The sequence below is a fragment of the Lygodium microphyllum genome, chromosome 4, assembly GCF_053477565.2.
Source record: "Lygodium microphyllum isolate KBCC chromosome 4, Lygodium_microphyllum_v1.1.10, whole genome shotgun sequence".
NCBI lineage: Eukaryota > Viridiplantae > Streptophyta > Polypodiopsida > Schizaeales > Lygodiaceae > Lygodium > Lygodium microphyllum.
Window position 1 is genome coordinate 53,761,534 of NC_141138.1, and position 19,596 is coordinate 53,781,129.

The window sequence follows — 19,596 nt, forward strand, 5'->3', positions numbered from 1 at the left end:
GACTTGACAGATACAAACACATGCTCCTACCTTGCCGCACATAATGTAAATTGGATCTCATATCCTGATGTTATTGCTTGCCAAGTTTACAAATGACATTGGTACTTGGACCCCCACGCTCAGGGAAGACTACTTTGCTCCTCATGCTTGCTGGAAAGCTCAACTCTGAACTCAAAGTAAGCTTAGTTTAATGACCAAACCTTTAATCATGAAAGATAGCAGAATGGAAGGGATTAACACAGAGCTTAAATATATTTGATAACTAGTAGCAAGTTCAAGTATTGTTTTTTTTGCTTAAATATTGCATCCTTACACCAAAGTCTTTGTATGAGTATAGGCTTTCGAAAAAGTAACCTACAATGGTCATACTTTTTCTGAATTTGTTCCTCAAAGAACAGCAACATACATTAGTCCCATTTCAGTGAAATGATTATTCGTGAGACACTTAATTTTAGTGGTCATTGTTAGGGTGTAGGTACACTACATGGTAAGCATGCCTAAGACCTTTTTATTTTACTCATTATTACAACTTTGCACGGTGAACTTCTCCTATTGCTTAAATCTCTTTCTTTGTTGAAAACCATTCCTTTTTTATAAAGGTCCCAAATTGACCACATCGTTCCCTCTTTTTTGGATTTAGGTCCCACAATGCACGAGGGTTTCTCAAGCGCCCATAATGCGAAGAGAAAAGCGGTTTTCCGGAAACCAGGATGGTTTCTGTGAAACAACAGGAGTGCCGTGTGTTGAAACAGCCATGCTTTATTCAAAAACACCCCCTGCGCCCCTGCGAACCCCGCTCCCCCCGTCCCCTCTAAAGACAAATGCAGCCTCTCACACATGAGTCGAGCTCGCTGGAAGAGGTCTTCCACCGTCTCTTTCTCGATAACATTGTCTCTGTGTATCATTTTCTTGCAAATTTCGCCTTCCAGATGTCGGGCTCCTATTCAACTTGGATTTTTATGAGCATCAGAGAAGGCCTGCACAAAGCAGGCGGAATCGGCACTCATTGTGTGTACATGCATACAGACGGTAATGGAAGGCCTAGGCGAAGACTATGAGGCCTTCTTAGAGCGCTTGCACTCAGAAATTCCTGTGGCCACTGTCTCCAAAAGCTCGAGGATGACTGCAAATGGTAGTGGTCAGAGTGGGCCTAACCCTATCCATGCAACATTCATCTCTCCTGTGTCGCATTTGCAACAGCGGCATCAATCGAAGTACGTAGGCTATCCGTCTCTAGCCAATGCCTTTACTGTGAAAAGGGAGGAATCGTCATCTTCCTCTGATTCGTCTACAAGGAATGGCTGCACATTCGCAGACTCTTCTCGGGATGACAAGTTTGCCACATCCTCAGGCATCACAAGCTTGCCTGTTGAACATTCTTGTCGACAAAAAGGCCACCGGCGATCGCAGTTAAAAATTGCCTTTCGCTTGCCAGATGATCTCAGTTTTGACTTTGAACCTGGATTTTTGGAATCAGGGGTTATGGATGAGCTGGGAGACAGCCTGCTGTCTATGCATTTGGATGTAGACAAAGTAAAACCATCCTCTGCATCAAAAGATTTTCCATCATCAAAGCCATCTAGTGAAGTCAATCATGCGCCTGGCCCTCCTCCACATCATGCACGGAGTCTTTCAGCGGATCAAATGCTTGCAGTTTTTGAAGATTCTTTAGAAGAATCATGGGCAGAGCACACTAAACCAAGTCATTCTCAAAGCAATTCTATGGATGGCTCTGCATCTAACCGCAAGGATTCATATGCAAGCATGTGGTCAAAGACAACCACAGCAAAACAATCTAGCATAAATTGCCCATATTGATCCCAAAAGGGCAAAAAGGTACTTTTATATTGAGCTAGCAAGTGCTGCAAACTATGGATTTTAATCAGAGAATCCTCCTTACAATTTCTAGTCTAAAAATTGTGGGATTAACACAGAGCTTAAATATATCTGCATTCATCTTGATAACTAGTAGCAAGTTCAAATACTGTTTTTTTGCTTAAACATTGCATCCTTACACCAAAGTTTTTGTATGAGTACAGGCTTTCGAAAAAGTAACCTACACAATGGTCATACTTTTTCTGAATTTGTTCCTCAAAGAACAGCACCATACATTAGTCAAATAGATATCCATTTCAGTGAAATGACTGTTCGTGAGACACTTAATTTTAGTGGTCATTGTCAGGGTGTAGGTACATGACATGATAAGCATGCCTAGGACCTTTTTGTTTTACTCATTATTACAACTTTGCACGGTGACCTTCTCTAGAATTTATCTACTGACATTTATTCAAAGATACACCAATGAGTGTGGCATGGTATAATTGTATAACATTCATAATTTATCTGCTGATGTTTATTGAAAAATCTGCAGGCAGTTGCCATGGAAGGTCAAGAAACTAGCATTGTCATAGATCATGTCTTAAAGGTATGGTATCTTTCCCTTTTCAATGCTCCTAAGGATAATAGTGTCAACACTAATGGTTCTGACTATGAATGCATGTGCTGTGTTTGGATTCATGCCAATAGATTCTGAGACTCAATATTTGTGCTGATACCTTCGTTGGGAATGAGATATTACGAGGAATATCTGGAGGACAGAAGCAGAGGGTAACAACCGGTATGTTACTTTGAACAGAGCTTCATTTCTTGCATGGGGCTATTTACACTCCAGTCATTATCATTATTCAGTGATTTCAGATTCTGATCTTGAAGATTTGTTGTCTGAGACAGACTGTGCTCGGGCTGACGAAGATCGAGGTCATCAAGTTGGAGACATACGGAGATATTTCCTCTCTCCCCTTGTGTATTTCTGCACTCTTATATAGCATACTACACCGCATATTTTTTGCGTTTACATTGTCTCCTTTTCTCTCTCTCTCTCTCTCTCTCTCTCTCTCTCTCTGTGTTCACTCTCTCTCAGCCTTTGTCCTACGCTTTCGCATTGCTGCACTCTGACATATTCATCCCAGCAAGTTCAGAGTAAGGTGAAGATTCACAATTGAGCCTGGTGGGACATCAGTCAAGGATCATCAGACACCATAGAGCTCTGTGGACTCCCAGCCTACTGGGACTTTTTGTTCAAGTCCAAAAGCTTCGGAGAGGTATGTTGTTTCATTGGGCCTTTTTGTTTTCCCTTCCATTTAAGTTTAAATACTATTTAAAAAAAAGTTAAGATGTTTGGTTATTATCATCTATTCATTGCCATGAGAACATGTTGCTGTTTAAGCTATTGTTGGTCATGACACTGCTGTTGAAGGTTGTTGAGTACTGCTTCTTGCAGCCAATGACTTGCTGCCGTTATCAATTGATGTGCTGCTGTTGCTGCCCCTCTGAAGGCTTTCTATACTTGTACTTTATAGCCAAATGAATCCAAGATTTATTGGTGTCAAAATTTAGAGATGAGAGCTAGGGAACAATTAGCTTATCATCAAATGTGCAGGTTATTGATGACAATGGTAACTTTATGGAGAGGGAGGATGATTTAGAGAATGATGAAAGCCTACATGCAGAGATGGAGGAATCTAAGCGAGATGTAGATTGTGTATACAAGGACACTTAATAAGCAGTACATAAATAAACTAATGCAGGAATTGAAATTGTCCATTCTGAAGACAATGTAGACAACAAATGGTTGGAGACAGGCCGATTTTGGTTAGGGACAGGTCGCGCGAATAGTAGTAGACAGAAAAAGCTAGACTGGGGGATAATTGTTGAAGGAGATTCCAACTAACGTGTATCCCTTTGTATCCAACCTTGGCAATGATAGCTCATCAATCCTCTATAGCATCCCAATCCCTGTAAATCCTCCTGGATCATGTGGCATCACAAACTCATATGTCGACTTGTACTCCTTCCTCTTCTTCATCTGTGTCAATGTGCTCATCTTCCACCAGGTTCTCCACTGCATAGGCGTCTTCTGTATCTCTTCTCTTGCATATCCTAATCTTCTTTTCTATCCTTGGTACCCTCATCTCAGTCTCAAACATCTCTGTCAAAGCATATGTCACATGCAATCCTTTACATCCATCAAATTTAAACCAGAAAATTGTCCTATAGGACCACCCTGTAGAAAACTACTCGTATCTTTTGAACCATAACTCAAATTACCAAGTTTTAGAAAGAAAAAATGTAGCCTCACTGACAATTTACAACTTTTCTAAAGACACATGGACCAAATTGTGAAGATTTCAGTTCCTAAAATTTTATGTGCAACCTACAACTGTTCATTATAGCATGCAGTCCCAGCCAGACATTGACCTTCTCGACTCTATATCTCCTACATATGAACTCAGATGTCAAATAAACTTTGTAGGACCCTTTCCAAGGTATAAAATGCCATTTTGGATGCATCGGTCACCAATAATCCTCTCCCAATTAAAACAGTTTTAAACATCTTCAGTTTAGCCCTGCTTGTCCATTGCAGTCTCCTACAGCCATATCACCCTCCCGGTTTAAATATCCACTGGATAGTCGACCAATAATGTATACATATATGCAAGACATCCCCTTTGACTTTAAATAACTTGTATATCACATGGAATATGTCAATATCAAATATCCATGTCATTAATCCACTTAATTTGCTTAGGTCGTATTTCTTTGCATCTCGAATGGCGATATCCTCTGTAACCTATATCAATGTCTCTCTTGTATCTTCTATGATCTATTTACCCTTGACATTATCCACATTGTCTTTCTCAGTATCCCAACCTACTGTAAATCCCCATGATGGTGTGGCCACAGATTCAACAATTGTATGGGATCAGTTGAATGCCAGAGCTTGCTCTTTTCTCTTTTTGAGTTATGCAGATTTTGTGCTCATGCATATTAGATGTATCCGCACTGCTAGAGAGGTTTGAAAGATATGGCATCTCTCTTTTGGATCTAGATATTTGGGCATCAATTATCTCTCGATTTGAAGCTACGATAACTTTCTATCACAAATTTCCCTACGATGTGGGATCACATCTACAAGATGGGGATGAGCTTGCATCCCTTAGTACGGATGTTTCTTCGAAGGACCTAGCTGTGACACTTCTCTTATATATTCTATCATTGACATATGATGTGTTCTAACTAGTCTTCTCGCTTCTCGTAGCCTGAAGACTCTCATTTGAGAGAAGCTCGTTCCATTGCTGCGTGTTGGGGTTGATCGTTGTAGCCTTATACCTTCAGCCATTGTAGTCACATTGTTTCTTCTCTCTTTTGCATTCTCTCTTTGTCTCCTCTCCATGATCACTTTCCTCTTTGTGTTGCGTACTCTCACAAGTTCATACCATCCAGCTTGTCAGATGCAGGTAGAGGGTAGGATTGGCACTTGCTCAAGAGATGCCATCAATGCCAATCGGGGATTGGAAGCCCCTGAAGAATATAGCAGGAAAAAGTGATAGGATGGTGGTCGGTCTAAATCATCTTGAACCACACAATCCCCCAAAGTATACACATTGGCCATTGATGTCCTTCAATTAAGTACTTGCAATAAAGCAAAGAAAATGCTACCATTGGAGTAAAAGCAACCAATAAGAGGCATCCTCGGAGTAATCTGAGTCCATCAAGCCGTGACACAAAAGAAGATCGACTTAGGCAAGGTAGACGGGGAGTATCCCATGCCAAAAGAATCATGCAATGCTGAGCAGAGAGATGGAGCAGTAAATTTAGAGGGAAACAAGTCTTCAACCTATAAATGTAGCCAATCCAAGGGCTGGTCAATAACTAGGAGTGCCCAGAAATGGAGTCCCTGCAATAAATGCATATTTTTTCTATTGCTGGCATGATAGAGAGGCCGCCCAAACTACTGAGGTGCTACCTACCCAGGTCTGGAAAAACCAGCCCAATGTGAAATGCAACAATAAAGATAATTATTCTACCTAAAAAAACAAGCCGCCCACAATGTGTTGCCCAAACTACTAAGGTGCTGCCCAGTGAGAAGCCTACTAGCTAGGTGCAAAAACACAACACATAACGTATTGGATGGAGTGTTGAACCTGTTGCCTAGAAGGTTGTTGTATTGCTAGGCTGTAGGAGGAGACCCTTGGTTTGAAAACATGGCATAAGAAGATGTCTATCTTGCACAAACACAAGTCTGTCCAGCCTGGTTTGAGGTTGCTCTAGATAGTGTTGTCGGAGTGTGTAAGGTTAAAGGTCTATCGTAGGGCTAAAATATAGAGGGTACAGAGATTTTGAGTCCTAGAACAGGATGAAAGAAAGAGAATATAAATATTAGATGAATCCAAATACAATAATCAAGGCGCAATCCAAAGATCTTGTATCACATGTAGCTCAACAAAGTAATCTCAGTACATCCATATAATATACCCAAATCCTAGGCATGAAGACACTTGGGATGCTAGCCCATAACACACTCTGAGACTATGACTCAGATATACTGTGACATACATCAATATCTCTACTCCAAAGTCAATGACATATGTCTCACATAACAAAATCCATGTAGTAAATGTTGGGTATCATTACTCGGAAGTGCTACATCCATCAGAAAGCATCAATACCTTCGTTGACCCATTATGGGCCTTCAAAATCCATTTCAGCCCTTTCAAACAGATTTATTACAGCAGCATTAAAACATACATATACTGCCCAAAAATCACTCCAAAGCATGTACTTTGTTCTAGCAATCATCTATCAACCATAGAGCATCAAGGGCATTCAACGGGAGTCTTTGAACACCATAAATCAATCTAGAAAACCCTGCGGACAGTGGATACCCTGTTGTATACATAGTTTAGACAGCAATAAATTGTCATAATCTCTCACTTTGAAGCCTCTATGAAATCTCCGGGAGTACTACCGTGTATATAACAAAATCCATGTAGTAAATGATGGGTATCATTACCCGGAAGTGCTATCATCCATTAAAAAGCATCTATATCTCTGTCAACCCATTATGGGCCTTCAAAATTCATTTGATCCTTTTTAGACAGATTCATTATAGATATATTAAAACATACATATTCTACCCAAAAATCACTCCAAAGCATGTACTTTGGTTCTAGCAATCATCTATCAACCATAAAGCATTAGTAGCATTCAACGAGTCTTTGAAGACCATGAATCAATCTAGAAAACCCTATGGACAATAGATATACTCTGCTATACACCCAATTAAGACAACAGTAAACTATCACAAGCTTTCACTTTGAAGCCTCTATGCAATCTCCGGGAGTATTCGTGATCTGTAGGTAATGTCTATGTCTGTCCTTTGCATGAAAGATGAGCTATCCCAGCACAAAGCTTCCAGCTTTCTTTTTGTTTTGTTTTCTTAATCATGAAGTATATACGCATGTTCAGCATATGGGTGAGCAAAACATGTCTTCAGCATGTGCATGCAATGATAGAAATATAGGAGATTGATCATAGCAGGTTCAATTTTCAAAAGGGTTCTCCCCAAGACATCTAGGACTGCATGCTCCTTCGACAGTGGCGCTGTCCTGTTTTTTTTTTCTTTTGAATACACTACTCCAGTTCAAATAAAACTCGTTTTTTCTCTAAAGTTAGGCTATTGAGACTTAGTTAAGTCCCCCATGTCCACCCAATTCCAATCTCATGCATGAAAACTCCACTTCTTAACTTACTTGAGTCCTTCCCCAACATAGCACGATCAACATTTGTGAGTTCTAGTACGGGCAATCTACTGTAGTGTCTTCTAGAACTTGTCTTTCACAATCCCATATGCAGACCACTGACATACGCAAAACACAAGGGCCAATACGCTTTCATACCATAGACATAAATCCCTTTAATAGCGTAGGCACCATCCAACGAGTATGAAGGGTCCATTGGATCAAACGTAGGTGTGTATTGTTGTCTAGCTCAAAATGCAATAGGGAAGGTGGCAGAAATAGGTTGCCTTACATTGTAGAACAATAAACACAAGGTCTTTAGTACCTAGAGATGTCACCTAGCTAGTTGTAACATGGACATCAAGCTCCTCTTCATAGACTTTCGCTCCCACACTATCAGAGGTAGTGTATTTAGCCACAAACCGTGGGGATTTTTGAAAATGAGCAAGATAGAAGATAAGATAGAAGCAAAATCGCCAACCGATGATAGGATATCTTTGGTTTAGAGAACAAATCGCCACACTTTCGAAAGTCTAAAATACAAGTTTTGCCACATATTCTATATAATGAAAGTATACATTGGCTCTTAAAATCATCTATGCTTCCAATCATTTTATAGAACAAGAATGAACAGAAGAAATGGGATTCTCTTGTTGGCAAATTCTTATGGGACCTCAATGCAAAGATGATTGAAATTCTACTATGTAACAAATATTTAGCTATTGCAAGCTAGGAAGAGAGTGGAAAATCCCAATCGCTAAAGTTCATTTTACTATAGCATTGAAGAGGAAGTAGAAACTAGATCGACCTTTAAAAGAAAGGCTCTTTGCATGGAGGGTAAAAATGGGCACATTGTCAGATAGGAGAAAAATTGGAGAAAGGAGGCATGGGGGGTGGAAAACACATCTCGAAACAAAGAATCTCTAAGGCATTTGTTTGGGATGGGTGCTTGGCAAAAAATGCATGTAGAGCAGTCCTCCCAAGATTGGGCTTAGGAGAGTGGGATGAGAGTCTCATGATGATGTGTGTATTTGGTACACAAGGATTAGAACAAGTACAGGGATTGAGCTTTTCAAACAATTAGAGTCTCTACCTTACACATTAAATGGAAAGCAAGGCTAAAGCTTGTTTTTTAAGGCAACAAGGAGGAGGTGAATTAGGAAAACGAAACATACAAAGTGCATTGGTAGTGGAGTATTCCAAGCATGATTGCTAAGTTAGAGAAAGAGGGAAAGGAAAAAGGAACTAATGGCTTGGCCTAATATGGCCCACTTTGCATCTCATTATAGTATTTAAATATAATATAAGATTTCTCCATCTAAACACTTATGTGGTGGTATTTGATTGGTGATATCTTAAATATAAGCTAGCATATGGATGACGATGATGCTCCTTGTGACCATTATGTCAATGCAAAGCTCACAAGATTATGCTTCACATTCTTCTCAACAAAAATGAAGATGGCATGTATTACATGGCATGATGACATGTCTCTTAAAGCTTTGTTCCCCTTCTCAATGTGTATGCATGTGTGCGTGTATGTGTGTGGCCCAACCCTATCAAAGTCATCTCACATTCTCCATCTTCAACATATATAAGTTTAGAGGCCTTATTTGTTCAGTATGTGCATGCATACATGCCCTTGGATGCTATGTACATAGAATTTATTTAAATTTCAAGCAATACCATAAAAGAAGTGAAAGAACATTAAGTAGTACACATATTAATTTAAATGGGCGGTAAGGCCTCAATATGAGTAAAATAATATTAATTTTACTATGGCTACATCCCAAAATAAGTAAGAGAAGATCAATTAGTGCACATCTTGTCTATATTGGGATGGTCCTTGAATATATAATTCTTCTAACATGAATTTGCTTCATCTCACAAATCGAGAAGATAGGAGAGAACATAATGTGATTTTTCCTCTCCATCCACTTCACTCCTAACGACTTCTCTAACCTCCCAAAATTTTCTCAATAAATGGACATAACTATTTAACTTGGTGACCTTCTTCCAAGAGTATATGAGCTTTATCAAATCTTAGGTTGGATATTCTTGGCATGTAGAATAAGTTGGGCTATGCAATGTGCTCAATAAAAAAGCATTAGAATTCTCTAGTACCATTGACAAGCATGCACGCATGCACGCATGCACGCACATAGGTATACACATATGCACACAGACACGCCAGCATGCATGCGCGTGCGCACGCGCACACACACACACATATCTCTCTCTCTTTCTTCTACATACTCTATGCAACTAGGATTTATGTGTATATTGTTTTCCATAAATAAGTATTAGTAGTAAATAAGATTGGGTTTGCAAGCATGTGCATGCTCTCATACACATAGCACAAAATATATATGTGTAAATTTCTTATATATGTACTCAGAGAGAGAGAGAGAGAGAGAGAGAGAGAGAGAGAGAGAGAGAGAGAGAGAGAGAGAGAGAGAGAGAGAGAGTGTGTGTGTGTGTGTGTGTGTGTGTGTGTCTAGACATAGGCATGCAATCATGCATTAGTTAGCATCAGTAGTACCGATAATATGTAAGAAATCCTCCATTATCTTGATCTAAAATTGAGTGTTTGTTTCTACATTAGTTCCTTATTCATCAAAGTCTATTGGTTTGAGGAATTGATTTCCTAGAGTTTAATGGCACTATTGGTTGTAGATTGTACTTGGATTTCATATTTAAGTCAAATCAATGGAATAATCAAAATCAATGGATAATTTATAGAAACTTGACTAAAACACAAAAATATTATTAGCTTTTTGTCATTTTCATCCTAATACATCTTGTAATGGTCTAGATCTTGAGTAAATAAACTCAAGAGGAACCTTTGCTAGTTGATTAGTGACTCATCAAGAGGAAACTTTGAATCTACTTGTAACATATGTGGCTTATTTATTTTCCCTACCCATGGATCTAATCTAATGTTCAAAGTTAGCTAGCACAAAGTTTTTATTAATAGAAAAATCTGCCATATTCTTTACCATGAAAATTTGGTCATTTGATACCCCTATGTATTGGGCTCATGAGGGTTCCACTTCCATTCTAAGCAAGAGTAAAAGATTACTTGCTAGAGCCCAACTAGCTTTTCACTCACAATAAGAGAGGATATCATACTCATGGAGGTCTCAAGTACTACCAAACTCTTATTGATGCCCCATGTAGCTTATTTATTCATCACCTTAATTGATGGCTCGTCAAATGATGTTGATGAGTTTATTGTTGAGTTTGTTCAATCAGTTCATTCAGCTAAAAGTGCATGGCATAAGTGTTGGAGAGACCTCCCATGGTTGGTGTTGGTGCTAGCACTCAGAGCGAGGGAATTGTGTAGTCTCTCGAGTGACTCCTCTCTCTCTCTCTCTCTCTTTCAAGAGCTCTCACACAATCTCTTGGAGGGTATCCTTTTCTCCACCTCTCTCTTGCACCCTCTTGGGATCTCCTTATGCTTCCTTGTGCCTCCCTATGCCTCATATTTATAGTGAATTAGAGAAGAGGGCTTGTGGCTGAGAAGTGGAGCTCTTTGTGGAGGGGGATCTTGGAAAGATCAGTGATCTGAAACTCATATCATAAATCTGATAGTTTCATTGGCTTCAAAAGGGGGGTAAAACCTCAAGACACTTGCTTAGAAAGCTCTTAGTTTACTCATTCTTTTCTCTGTTCGAAGTGCTGTTTTCTGTTTGTGGACTGCGATCGCGACGCGCGTAATTTTGCAAATCCTCTCTTTATTTTTTATTTTTTATAAAATCTCCAAACTAACTAAAACATCACTTGCATTTTCTTTTAAATAACATCTAGTTCTAGAAATCTCCATATCTTTTATTAGGATAATATCTAAAATATCTATAATATACCAATTTTGCCCAAAATCTAATATTTTTGGACCATCCAAACTATACACATTAATACTAGTGATTAATATAGCTCATAAGCCTCGTTCACGTTGTAACTTACGTAAAGGGTGGCTACGGTTCTTGTCAATTCGAGAAAAATATCAGATTTACGACTCTCAAAATTTTTACATATATTTTTAATTAAATAAAAATCCTTAGTTATTAACGTTAGTTAGTTTTTTACTTTAGTTAGTCTTTAGTTAGTAATCTTACCAACTTATTGATTGACTAACTAACTTTCGAACTAACCAACTAACTTTTATTGTGTGGAAATATTACAAACACAAACACGAAAATAGAGTAAAGCAATCTATTGACAAACAACTTCAAATAAGTTCCTTAACTTATCTTCAAGTTAATCTTTGTCTCCTGTCCATACATGAGAATTATGTATCCCTTCTGCCCTGTAGAAGTAACTGGTCCAAATCACATGGCACCACAAACTCAATCCTTTATCTAGAATAGAATCTTCCAACATGCCCAGACGTTGGGGGCCACGGAGATCTTCAACTCCATTCTAGACCTAGCAAGGGGTGTGTAGAGCTCCAACTGACCCGCAAGCTGTCTAGGAGCGAAACATCATTCACGTGGTTAGCCTTTTAACCACTCGACTTTCGGCCCATAAATTGAGCAGTGCCCTCTTTAGGTTAATCCACGGTGCGATCATGGAGGTGATCCACCCATGCAAAATATCCATCTTTAATTAAATCCTTTAAGGTTTAAGCACAAACAAGGCAATCAACTCTAATATCATCTTCTAAGAAAACATTTCTTTATCCTCATGGCATTTTGTCATCATAGACCCTTGCCATGTATTTATCATAAATTACAAGCGCTTGAAATAATCATCCAAATAACAAACTAAGAAGCAATTGAATGTAAAAGCATTTAGGATGTTGTTTGATCAACCAATAAAATCAATTGCATTCTTTCCAAACAATGCAAAAATAGACGATATAAAATTTTCATCGTATATTTGCTCTCCCCCTTGGGATCTAAGAGTAATGCTATGCAAAAATGTTTCTTAACACTTCCTTTCTTTGGCTAGGGCATATGTTAAGTGTTCAAACATTATTCATAATGTAAGTTCTATAGGTCACTTACCTTGATTGATAACCCAAGCCTGAATTTGGATTGGCAAAAGTCATCGTTATTCGACAGATCTCAAGACATCTTAGTTTTAACCCTTATGATTAATTTCTTGTACTAGCTCTTAGTCAAGTCATGAGGCAAATAGGAAATTATCCTCATATATCAAAATATGTTATAGTCATAACATGTAAATACTTGATAAGATAAGTGCGAGATTATCTCAAGTAATTAGACTCCAACATGCCTTGACTTGAGCTAGAATCTAGTTCTTCTTAATATTTGGGCTCTTAGGCTAAGTACTTTTGAAGTATCTAAACTAGTACTTTCTATTCATGATTCTTAATGTCATATTCTTTTAGTAATTATGCTATTTATAATCCTTGACTATGCTTTAATCTAGCACTTGTATGCACAATCTTTTAATGTCGTTCTTTTAATGACTATATCCTTCATAACCCTTGACTAATTCTTCCTTGTAATTGCTCTATCAATAAATAAGCCATATGCAACTAGGTGCAATTAACTTCCATTGATATATGCATTTCACAAACTTCATCTTTCGAGTAGGTGAGATGAAATTTATCATTTTTGATGGCTTATACTCCTGCATCATAGTATGGGGCCTAACGTATCTCATATAAAAATTAAAACAAGCATCTATCAATTTGGAAATACATTATTTACGACCGGTACTGCAATTGGATTGACAATGATGCATTCGCCCAAAGCTTCATTGCTGGTTGTGGGATTGCCATCCGCACGTAATATTCTTCGCTTGGAGGCCATCGTCTGCAAGTAGATTCAAGAGATAAAGAAGTCGGAATAGATTTGAGATGGGAGAGCGTAAGAGAAGATGGTTAAGTTGAGGATCAAGATAGAGGGAATTGTGCAGCCTCTTGGGGTGACTCCTCTCTCTCTCTCTCTCTCTCTCTCTCCCTCCCACCCTCTCTCTCTCTCTCTCAAAAGCTCTCTGTCACAATCTCTTGGAGGGTATTCTCCTCTCTACCTCTCTCGCAGCCTCTCGGGGTCTCCTTATGTTCTCTTGTGCCTCCTCATGTCTCATATTTATAGTGAATTAGAGCAGAAGGCTTGTGGCTAAGAAGTGGAGCTCTTTGTGGAGGAGAATCTTGGAAAGATCAGAGATCTGATGCTTAGATCATAAATCTGATGGTTCCATTGACTCTGAAAGGGGGATAAAACTCTAAGACACTTGATTAGAAAGCTCTTAGTTTGCTCTTTCTTTTCTCTGTTCGAAATGTTATCTATTGCCTGTACACTACGATCACGGCGCGCGCGATTTTACTAGTCACTTTTCTTTATTTTTCTTTTTATAAAATCTCCAAAACTAAATAAAACATCACTTTTATTTTCTTTTAAATGACATCCAGTTCTAGAAATTTCCATATCTTGTTTTAGGATAATATCTAAAATATCTAAAATATACTAGTTTTGCCCAAAATCTAATATGTTTGGGCCATCCAAACTATACACATTAATAGTAGTGATTAATATAGCTCATAAGTCTCGTTCATGTTATAACTTACGTGAAGGGTGGCTACGCTCCTTGTCAATCCAATAAAAATATCAGATTTACGATTCTCAAAATTTTAACATAGATTTTTAATTAAATAAAAATTATTAGTTATTAATGTTAGTTAGTTTTTACCTTACTTAGTCTTTAGTTAGTAATATTACTAACTTATTATTTGGCTAACTAACTTTCAAACTAACCAACTAACTTTTATTGCATGGAAATATTACAATAACATTAAAAGGTAGCGGGATTAATGGAAGACCATTAACCTAATACAACTTATTAACTATGACAAGGACTGAGGAGACATAAAATTCTAAGTAGTCACAAGAATCTTTACAATTTATGTTTGGAAGTAAAACTAATAATTTTGTCAGTTGATCAACAATTGTGTTGGGTTTCTTGCAGGCTTTTATTAATAGAGCAATCCAGTCATTTACTAAGGCTATTTTGAGGGTAGACAAGGAATGTTTAGTCAAGGCTCTTGTTTCAAAATCCATTAGGTTCTTATGGAAGTTTAGGTCCTTGAAACATGTTGGCATTGATTGAATTGTAATGGGGGGAGGTTCAAGCTCAATTTCCAATCAAGTTTATCCCATCGCAAGCATGCTTAAACCTTTTGTATATGTGTTGAATATTACATTGATATCCGATTATAGTTGAGCCCATTTTTTCCTTTAAAAACTAAATTAGACCAAACAAACCACACAATCTAAAATACATCCAACCGGCCGAGTTATACTTCTTGATATACAGCTAATACTTATTGCTTTCTCTATAGTACCATAGAGTTCAATGCTAATTATGTGTATTAAACTCCAAATAACAATGTTATATTCTTGATTTTAGTTTAAAACACCTTAGGAGCATACACCCAATTTTTAAACATTTTAAAATAGTTATTCCCTCCATTGTTAAAGGTACAACTACTCGCTTAACAGCCTTCCAACTAAGGAGGAAACTCCAATAAGCAAACTTCCACCCATGAAATTAATTCAAATCTCATTGATAAATCATATTATTACAAGGTGTGCCTAGATCCAATGCAAACCTACCATAGATAGAAAACCTAAACCTATCTCACAGTTCACAAGTCATTACTACCTGTCTACCAATCTCCCAGTAACTCTCAAGTCTTCACTAAAAGGAGAATGAAAGTGAACAATAACTTGAGAGATTATTTGATTTTCCAATTACAAAACCTTGCACACTAGGGGGAATTAGGACCCTAAAATCATTAATTTTGCAAAATACCTCCAAAATACTAACGTGAGAAAAAAGATACTTTCTTAGAGACTAAACATTCATAATAGGAACTAGAGGGCTTGAAGATTTAGAGTAACAAGCTCTAAAGCAACCCTTGACTACTAAGACCCTTAGATTTCTTAGACCTAATCGCTCTCAAGGGGGAGAGACTAACATCATTGCAAGGTAATAAAACACTTGGATAGGTTAAGATATGGTTTCATAAGGATAAGGGCTATATGTTGTTTGGAAAGGATTTTTGTTTTGTAATGTTCTATGGAGTTGGACAATCAAAATATATTTTTTCAAGGATTTCATTAATGTTTGGTCACAATACCATATTCTTGAATCATGCAATGACTCTTTCTTGAAAAGCTAAAAGGCCAAAGTGAGTAAAGTACACGTGTGGGTGTACAAAGAAGTATAATGGGTGTGAAAGTGGGGCTAGTGAAAAGAGGAGTAAAACCTTAGGAATGAAGAAAAATAATAAAATTTTATTTATTTCTTTTATCCCTACCATCATCAATATCAAGTACCACCATGAGGAGATAACAAGGTCAACAACCATCAATAGAAAGAGAGGATGAGGTGATCAAACTGAAGCAAGCATCATAAATTGGGAAAGAGGGATCACTAGAGATTGAAGAGGAGGTTGAGAAGAATGGGAAAAAAGAGCTAGAAACAACCTTGAGAAGGTGATATAAATGGCTTTCATAAGTCTTTTGATCATTACATCCCCATTCCATGGATTCACACACACACACATAGAAGGCTATACAAAATGGCTTTCATAAGCCATTAAGATTTGGACTTTACAAAAAAATAAAAAAAAAGGAAGAAGAGGGGTGTGTGTGTGTTTGTATATGTTTGTGAGAGAGAGAAAGAGAGAGAGAGAGCTTTTAATTCATGTTTTTAAATTTTGAGAGAGGTAGTGTATGGGTTGATCATCATATAGAGAGAGGTGGTATTTGCTATGAATCATGATGAAGCAAGATGATATTATGGCACCCATGTAGTGGGTTGTGGATAAATACATGCATGGATCCGGACTCCCCCTATGTGTGCCGGTCATGCTAGTTACGAGCCCATGTTGGCTTTGAGATGGAGAAAGGTAATGCCGCATCTTATCAAATCATTTTAGAGCTTCATCACCTGTGACCATTTGAGAATCCATCATGAACAATATATTTGTCAAAAACTTGTTATGCTTTTGCAAGAGCACCACATTTAGCATACATAGTTATTAAAGTGCTTGCAACATAGGGGCTTCTTTCAAGAAACCCTTGTTTGAAAATTTCCTCATGTAGCCTTGTGCCCATGAATAGATCCTTTTGCTTTGCAAAAGCCTTCATTAGTTCCACAACACGAGTAGTCTCCAAAAACCTAGGTTGGATTGTACTGGCATTGTCCCACCATTGCAAGGGATCTTTGAACTTGATGTTGTCGGCTTTGGGATGGTGTTGTTGGAGCTTATCATTGGGTGGCAGTTGATCAATGAATCTTTGTCAAGATTCTTTCAAAGATTGGAGAAGTGGAGAGGAGCACGTAATTTTCATGTTGCACACTATCTTGGTTTTTCATGCTCAATAGCCTTAGGACCACCATTGCAACTTGCAAGAATGGGTAGCTCACACACACACGCACACACACACACACACATACACACACATTGGAAAGTTCAATAAACACACTTTTCTAGGTCTATCTTTCTCTTCCTTTATCTTTCCTTGCATTTCCCATGCTACCTGAACATTAATTTAGACAATGTGTATTTATATTTGTTCATTCAAAGACTTCTCTCATATCTATCTATCTATCTATCTATCTCCCCTTGCATTTCCTACGTTTGAGCACTAATTTAGACAATATGTGTTTATGTTTGTTGACTCATAGACCTAGACATGTGTAAGTGTGTAAACCTACACAAGAGCATTTAAATTTTAGAGAGAGACCTTCATCTTGGATGTGCCCAGAGCATTTCAAAGCTTTATCATGATGTCCATGTCCAGATATCGAGCAATTAGGACAATCCGAGAGACTACATGTGGTGTTGTAAGCTTTTTTTGAACACTTCTTGCACTTTTACAAGCATAGCACACTTAGCATACATGCCCCCTAATGTAGTGCCTAGCACAAAATCACAATTTTTCTATAACCTCCAACCTATGAACCTTAGATTGTAACACACTTATCTCATATCCACATCAAACCTTATCAACTCACACTTAAATAAACATATGGTGGCAACACTACATGGAAATATTCATATCTCAGGAGAAATGCATCAAAAATTGTGTTGGCATAGTCCAGAAAATAGCAATCTAGCTTATAAAATACTTACTTTGTCTCTTGTGAAGCTTTGAACTCATCCACATTCTCTTGACTATCATCGTTTTCATTTGTATAGTCAAAATCTACCTAAACATTATCTTGCCTATCATCATTTCCATTTGTATAATCAAAATCTACATAAACATTACTCTTTGGAAAATAAGGTGCAATGTTGCTTTGGAGTAACTACATAACATTTCAAATGCCATTTTTGCTATTGTTGTCATTCCTTATATCCAACAAGAGGCACTTGAGAGAGTATACCACATTTCAAGATGATCAGTAAATGGCATTAACATGATCATTTCTTTTGCCATATATTAGTATTACTCACTTGGAATGAGCTCCTACACTCCAAGACCAATAAGAAGCATATGTAGAAGATGTTTCTGCCTTTGATCACAAAGAAGCCATGGAGTTACTATCATTAGGAGAACATTATGGGTTCACAAACCTATGAATCAATAGTCATGCAAGGTTTTTTCACATAAAGATTAGACTTGTAAATGCTTTTACTCATCTCTATGCACCCAGGTTACAAGTCTTTTTCTTTTGTGTCAAATTTCTCCTTCCCTCATCCACAAGTGACTTATAATAATAAAGTAATACCACCACGTATACAAATGTCATTGAAAAAGTAATACTAGAGTACCTTTATCTTGTTGAGCTACTTGGAAAACTAGCTACATCTATTTTGGTCCCAGACTATGTAGTGACTCGTGAGTTTCACTTGCACCATGTACTACAAATGCTTGTGTTCACAAAACTATCACCCTAGCATAGAGCATGAATCTCGATCCTATTAAGGTGTTACTCAACTTAGCTTGAAATATGTGCATAAGAAGGCTGCTCCCTAGTACTCCACAAAAGTTTGTCTCAATCCAAGTGGCCAATGTGGAAAAAATGATGGATATCCTTCCTAAAAATCAAGACCTCATGCGCTTGCTTGTGAACTACAATGCGTATATATATTGAAGGATGCCCCATGCAATTGCTAGTCATGACGAGTCGTACTAAAGATGTTGCCCAAGAAGAAAGCAATGTACCACCAAAACAATTCAATTGAATCCAACTCACTGCAACAACATCTCTATTCTCTCCATCATTCTCTAATGTAACCTGGTCTACATCCAAAATTAGAGCATCACTCCCTCTTGTATAAAACCTTACTCGAGAAGGAGTTTCACATAGCTAATCACTTGAGGGTCCTAACCTTTTGATCAACATTGTTACTTATCATTGTATGTTAATAGCTCAAACATTTGATTTGAATTTTGGATCCTCTTGTTAAGTTAGGTGGGACCTCCTGAGAGATGCTCCATATCAATTTTACTTCAACTATCTCAAATCTAAGCATCAAAGAGAGACTATCACATTTATTTAGGACAAAAATAGATGCACCTTTATTGATGACTACTGACTAGGATATGCAACTGTGTTCCACAAGAATCTCTCAGTGCTTCAGCCCAAGAATGTTGTTGATTGGTCCTAGTGTGTTGTTGAAATCTTTGATGTGGACATGGAGAGATTCCTTAGCACCTTGCTGAAATTAGCTTGCTCTTGGATAAACCATTTATTGAAGGGGAGGCATTATTTTTGCTCAAGTCTATGAAGAGGGGAAGTCCCTTAGCATTTATGGGTTTTATATAGAGCTCTCTCTTACTTTGCAACTTTCAAGATGCATGCTTCAAAGATTTGACTAGCTCAAGTTATTGAATCAGTATCTCAAACCTTTTGGTTCTAAGAATTGTGTACAATGTATGTATGAATACAAGAGTAGATGTAATGCTGAGTAATGTGTGTATGTGGACTCTAGAGGGGTGTGTGTGAGTCATGTGTATGAGTATGTAAAGAAGGATCAAGGATAAGTAGTATGTAGCATGTGTCTATGTATGTACTATGTGTATGA

At 37.7% G+C, this 19,596-nt stretch overlaps 1 protein-coding gene across 3 annotated transcripts; it reads left to right on the top strand.

The window, feature by feature from the left end:
• Positions 1–789: 789 nt before the first annotated feature.
• On the top strand, positions 790–14,831 carry LOC148037045 (ABC transporter G family member 37-like). Of its 3 annotated transcripts, none has more exons than XM_087675991.1 (5): positions 790–1,836; positions 2,372–2,425; positions 2,527–2,617; positions 2,731–3,101; positions 3,281–10,709. In XM_087675991.1, exon 1 carries the CDS (start codon positions 1,033–1,035, stop codon positions 1,816–1,818), a length of 786 nt encoding a protein of 261 aa, XP_087532117.1. In that variant the 5' UTR covers positions 790–1,032; the 3' UTR covers positions 1,819–1,836; positions 2,372–2,425; positions 2,527–2,617; positions 2,731–3,101; positions 3,281–10,709. The 3 variants fall into 2 exon arrangements, with proteins under 3 accessions (XP_087532118.1, XP_087532117.1, XP_087532119.1); XM_087675992.1 differs by lacking the exon at positions 3,281–10,709 and adding an exon at positions 14,520–14,831.
• Positions 14,832–19,596: the final 4,765 nt, after the last annotated feature.